General features: G+C 40.3%; 1 protein-coding gene across 1 annotated transcript; it reads right to left on the minus strand.

Annotated features, from left to right (window-relative positions):
* Positions 1 to 932: 932 nt before the first annotated feature.
* Positions 933 to 6530, minus strand: LOC129945299 (uncharacterized). Its single transcript, XM_056054953.1, has one exon. The coding sequence runs from the start codon at positions 6528 to 6530 to the stop codon at positions 933 to 935; it is 5598 nt and encodes a 1865-aa protein (XP_055910928.1).

Here is a 6530-nt window from a genome sequence, read left to right on the forward strand (position 1 = left end):
TACACAAAACATTAAATGAAGCTGTGCAGAAAATAAATAAATCATTGCCCAACAAAGTTCAGCTTTCAGTTGAAGGAAAAGACATAGTAAAATGTCTTTTTGACAGAAGTAGACTTGACTTGATAGTTAGTAAGATTTTTCTTGACTAACTTTCCAGACAACTTTTCAATGAAGTTGCCTTAATTGGAAGGCAAATTTTTGGCAGATGGCCAATCAGATACTAGGAACTTGCCTTACTTTCAAGTCCCTTATGTCGCCTGAACCTGTCGATTGTTTTGTTGTCATTGTATGAGTGTAACCTTGTATATGGGTTAACGAGTGCGGTAGATCTGTCAAATTTAAAATTTTATAACTGTCAAAACAAGCTAAATAAATTTTAAACTTCTCTGTATGATCCCACTTCATCCACTTTTTTCCTTAAAATGTCATGAATTTTGCAGTTTCTCTAGAAGCTATGTATACAAAATAATTTATTACTAAATTATTTATTATTGAGGTAGGTTTATTGTTTATCAAATGCCTCTTCCTCGGAATATTTATTAAAAAGTCTTTTGTTCTTTTTGAAATTGAACCCTCTGTTGGTTCAGCCAACTTTATGGAAAATTTTCCAAAATTAAAGTAATCCAATTTGAAAGAAGAACAACTTTAATTTCGTTTAGTTTCCAGCTTATATCTTAATATATTTTATATTTTAGTAATTGCCTTAAGCAATTTTCTTATTTTTTCTGATTTTTTTGTTTTAACTATCAAGCTTATGCACTTCACTCTGTTTTTTCTCAAAAATGGTTGATTTAATGCCAAAAAAGCTAAATTTCCGGTGTTCAATAGTAAAATTAATTCTTTAAGAAAGAGATAGATATTGACTTAGTATATTGCGCCTTTTCTTGGAATTCAAGAAACAATACTGCCATGAAAGGTGGTTCCAAGTTCGCTTAACACTCCCCCCCGGTAACTGGGTTAGGATCCAGCTTACCACTTCCATCGAACTGGTGAACCTCAAGGACTGCAAGCTTAACAGCTGGGCGAGTATAAATCCCTGTTTGGGTTTGTACAATTGCGCTCCGAACAGTATCATCTTTTCCAGGTATCACTTTAAGAATCTTACCCTTTGGCCAGGTTTTTCTTGGACTGTTGTAGTCTACGATAACTACAATATCTCCTTCTTGCAACTGCCTCTGTGGTTTAAACCATTTTGTCCGTCGGGTCAAATCGGGTAAGTATTCGCGAAGCCATCTTTGCCAAAATGATTGTGCGTACTTTTCAGCGGCTATCCAATTTCTTCTGATAGCTGCTCCGTCACGTATTGGCTCTGCGTGGAGTCGTTCTTGATTAGAACAACCGATCAATAAATGATTGGGGGTAAGTGCTTCACTACTTTCAAAATCAATTGGTACATAGGTAAGGGGTCGCGAATTCACAATGCTCTCTACCTCCGCCATCATACTCACTAATAGTTCGTCGCAAGGATTGCGAATTGGCGATATTTCAGTAAGGGTTTGTTTAACAGATCTAACCATGCGTTCCCAACACCCACCCATGTGGGGTGCTGCTGGCGGAATGAAGTTCCACTTCAGATCCAATTCAAATTCTTTGGCTACTGCATGTTTGTTTAAGTCTCTTATGGCCTGCTGCAACTCTTTACTGGCACCTCGAAAATTTGTTCCATTGTCGGAGTATACTTCTTTTGGCATACCTCTTCTTGAGATAAACCGCTTAAAAGCCAATATGCAAGAATCACTGGAAAGGCTGTGGACAATCTCGATGTGGATTGCTCGTAGAGTTAGGCAAGTAAGTAACATACCCCATCTCTTGTCTAGGCGCCTTCCGATTTTAACAAAGAGTGGCCCGAAGTAATCCACTCCTGTGTATGAGAATGGTCTTTGGAATGGTTGAAGTCGAGCGGGTGGTAGTTCTGCCATGCGTGGGGGCTGCGGCGCGGCTCTGTTGTTTTTGCAGTGCTGGCAACCTCTTTGAACTTTTTTTAGAACACGTCTCAAGCTGGGAATGAAGTAATACTGTCTAAGCTCGTTCACCACGGTTTCGTTAAAAAGATGACAAAATTTTATATGAAATTCGTTTACGATCAGGTAGGTGACTTGATGATCCTTCGGTAGAATGATCGGTCTTTTAGTTTCCGATGGTACATTTTTTATCGCATCGATTCTTCCCGCAATACGAATAAGTCCATTTTCGTCTAAGTATGGAGAGAGAGTATAGAGCGGACTGGTTTTGCCAATGTTGACCTCATTCCCGGAACTTGTTGCGATAGCTAGGGCTTCATACTCGATTGGAAAGCTGTCTTTCTGAGCTTGTTTGTAGAGGAGAATCTTAGCTGCTTCCTTCTCGTCTAGTTGGAATACTGATGGTCTGCAAGGTTTTCGCCATTTAAGGACAAATAGTTTGACATATCGATAGATAAATATTTGTGTCTTTAGAAGGCTTTTCCATCTCGAAAAACGGTTGAAGTCTAATACTGATGCAGATGGCTTTTCGAAGTGAAGAAAACATTCCTTAACCTCTTCATTGCCTTTTTCAGATGTAAGGTCTTCAGAGAATTTTTCTGATGGAGGAAATGGGTTTTGGTACAGGAACTCCGGTGCCGTAAACCATCTGCCTGAAGAGCTGAAATCATAGTTGCTTTTATATCTTGAGGCATCGTCGGCGACGTTGTCTTTGCTGCAAACCCAATTCCAATCACTTGCATCTGAACTTTCGAGTATCTCTCCGATACGGACGGCTACGAAACTTTTGTATTTTTTGCTGGATTTTATCCAACTGAGAACGACTTGGGAATCTGTCCAAAAGGTTAAACTTTCAAATTGAACTGTGTGACCATTTTTGATAATTTTAGAGAGTCGTACTCCTAACACGGCCGCTTCTAGCTCTAGCCGAGGTATTGAGAGTGTCTTTATTGGAGCTACCTTCGTTTTGGCGCTGATAAGTGAACATTCAACATCGCTTTGAGTGGAAACTCTGATATAGGCTACCGCGGCAATAGCTTCTTCACCCGCGTCCACGAATATATGTAACTCAACACGACTTCCAGTTCCAAAATGTACATTTGTGAGATATCTTCTGTTAATTGATACGTCTTTTATTTTAGGAATCAGGCTCAACCATATTTTCCATTTTTGGAACTGCCGATCTTTTATCTTCTCGTCCCACCCTATTCCTGACCGCCAAATTTCTTGCAGGATGATTTTTAGCTGAATTGTGAAGTTTGCAATAAGACCAAGAGGGTCAAAGACGCACATGAGGGCTCTTAGTACCTCTCGTTTCGTTGGAATTTGTGTGCCGTTCATAACGTCATTCTGCATTTTGCTTGACTTGAATGTGTAAACGAACATATCTGTGCTTGGAGACCACCACATACCTAGGAGCTTTTCAAAGTCATTTTGAGCGTAATTTGTAAAGGATTTGTTAGCATTTGAAGCTTTGGACTGTAGAGCGTTTAAAACGTTTGAAGAGTTGGAAACGAAATTTCTGATTTCAAACCCCGCATGCTTGTGGATGTGTATCACGTCTTTTACCAAGGCTATTGCCTCTTCTTCGGTGTCTACGCTGTCTAACAAATCGTCCACATAGTGGTTTTCAATGATCGCCTTTGTTGCCCTTGGAAACTGCATCTCAAATTTTTTTGCGTTTTTATTTTTTATGTATTGGGCGCAAAAAGGTGAACAAGTAGACCCAAATGTCATAACCTGCATCTGATACACCTCAATATTTCCGTCTTCAATATTACGCCACAAGAACCTTTGAGCGTTTTTATCATCCTCAAGAATCTTCACTTGATGGAACATCTCGCGTATGTCACCTGTTATAGCGATCTTCTTTTCACGAAATCGAAATAAGACGGATGGCAGCGATGGTACATCATCTGGTCCTGTTATTAAACACGAGTTCAAAGATACCCCTTCGACTTTCGCCGCCGCATCCCAGACAATCCTCAACTTATCAGGCTTATTTGGATTCAGGACCGGAAATATAGGTAAATACCAGGATCGTGTCTTTGAATTATTCACCTCATAATCATTTAGCTTCCTTGCGTATCCTTTCTTCAGATATTCTTCGATTTGCTTATTGACCCGTTCAACGAGTTGAGGTTGCTGAAGAAGACGTCTTTCGAGACAGCGTAATCTTTTTTCTGCCATGGGCTTCGAGTCCGGCAACTGGATGTTCTCATATTTCCACAACAGCGGAACGGCATAACTATCACCCAAGAAAATAGTTTTTTCTTCCAGTAGTTGCATTGCTTTATAATCTTCGTCCGAGAGTCTTCGCTTAGTAGGCCTAGTGCCTATACTCTCTAATGCGAAATATTGCTTTACTGTTTCATGCATCTGTGAATCCATCTCATTTTGACATTCACAAAGATGAATGTTAATTTTTGCTTCAACTTCTTTATTTAGTTCAGTACCAACCGATGAAACACCAAAAAGAGTCCACCCTAACCTTGTTTTTATTGCTGCCGGCTGAGATTCATCACCCTCCCTATTTTTCAGAGGCATTCCCAATCGCCAGTGTTGAAGACCGAGCAGGATTTGAGGCTTCGCGTTCCAATATGATTTTATTGGTAATCCCTTCAGGTGTGCGTACTGTTGCATCAGGCTGCTTATGTCCAGTGTCTGTCTTGGAAGATCTAATGATTTGACTGTATGTGCACTTGGGAGCAAGTATTTATGATTGCTGTCTTGGGCTGATATTTCAAAAGTAATCTTCATGGATGAGTCCTCCCGGCGATGGGTGTTTGCAGTCCACCTTAAGCACAAAGGTTCTGTTTCACCATTGGCACCGAGTGCGAATGCTAATTCTTCATCAACGAGAGTTACTGACGATCCATCATCTATGAAGGCGAACGTATCTAAAGATTTGTTGTTGTAGTGTAACTTCACCGGAACGATCTTGAAAAGAGTAAGAGAAGCACTTGGACGAATGATTGTACCACTGTAGTGGGTGTTCTGAACGCCATTGTTGTTTGAGGTTGGATGGTTTGTTCGCACATCACCGTTGTTTCTGACTTTCAGTTGAACTTCGCTGTTATGAAGAAGCGAATTATGTCGATAGGTGCATCCATTAACACCGCAAAGCTGTGATGACATGCAACGACGATTGCCATGTTTGCGTAAGCATATTCGACAGATGTAACCAGTTTTAATCAACTTCCATTTATCTTGCAAAGTCATCTGCACAAATTTTTGGCATGAAGATAGCGATTTACAATCACCCTTGCATGCAGGACACTTATTATCATCTTGAGGCTTTTCTTCTTGATGAATGTTGATAATAGCTTTTGTCCTTTTATTTGTTTTCTGTTCGAATGAGTAAGGAACTGTCACCGTAACCTCTGACGCAGCTGCTGCATACTTCGCGATCCAATCGTTGAACACCGACAAATCGGCACAAGAAATAGTCTGTTTAAACATACCCCAATTAAGTTTTATTTGTGCTGGCAGCTTCTCTACCAGTTCCTGAAGTAAACAAGGATTGTTGAGATGAGCAGAAAGACCTGTAACCTCCATCATGCGACACATATTATCTACCTCGAGTGAGAAGTGTATTATAGTTTCTAACTTGTCATGTTTAGGTGCAGGTTCATTTCTTACCTTCTGCAAAAGCGACTGAATAATTATCTCGGGCCTACCAAATAGCATTTTCAATGTTTTTATCACCCCCTCGACCTGATCTGGATGAAGAAGTCTGAATTGTACTGCTTCAAGAGCCTTTCCTTTCAAACACCGTTGTAGCCTTAGCATATTCTCATTGTTGCTGAATCCACACACCTTTGATGAATTATTCCACCAACTAATGAAAAGAGGCCACTCTTCAGGTCGCCCAGAGAACTGAACTTGTTCTTTTGACATGAACTGTCTTGCTGCGATTTGAGCTTTGTTTAATTCTGGTGCTGGACTAGTTGTCACATCTAACTCGGTATATTTTTCCTTTTCACCTCGCCCGTTGTCCAACTTGCCATCATGGAAATTGTTCTGCGTATTTTTCTTATTTTCACCTGTCACTTCCTGCAAATTCGATTTCATTACCCACTCATAAACGCGATCACTGACGGAATGTGCACTCACAACTGAATCTTTTTCGTCATCTATGGAACATTGTTCAAGAATTGCATATTTTTTGTCAATGTATTCCTTATCACGCTTTGCTTGAAGTTTTCGCTCTTCTTCCAGTTTCTGAAGTTGTAACTTGACTCTATTTGCACTTGATGCTTTTGTTGCAATTGAACCATTGCTCCTTGTTGCTTTTTTGTTGTGCTTAGCTTTTTCGACCGGCTTACATAGACCCTTCACTGGAGTATGATCATCTACGGAATCATCCTGCGAGGATGGTTGAACTTCGACGCCTGAAGCGGCAGCATTAGTTGTGGATTTCTCCTTTGAGGTTGAATCCTGTATTGCTTGAAGCTTACTAACACATTCGCCGCAGTGCCAATCTATGCTTTCTACCTCTTCTGTAACCCCCACGCATGGGAAATGAAACCAATTAAAACAGGTGCCACATTCTACCATTGGCGCCAT

This window comes from Eupeodes corollae, chromosome 2 (assembly GCF_945859685.1).
Source record: "Eupeodes corollae chromosome 2, idEupCoro1.1, whole genome shotgun sequence".
Lineage (NCBI taxonomy): Eukaryota > Metazoa > Arthropoda > Insecta > Diptera > Syrphidae > Eupeodes > Eupeodes corollae.

What these genes read in the sequence shown, in the direction of transcription:
- LOC129945299 (XM_056054953.1), bottom strand. Translation starts at nt 6,530, where the DNA reads ATGGCGCCAATGGTAGAATGTGGCACCTGTTTTAATTGGTTTCATTTC.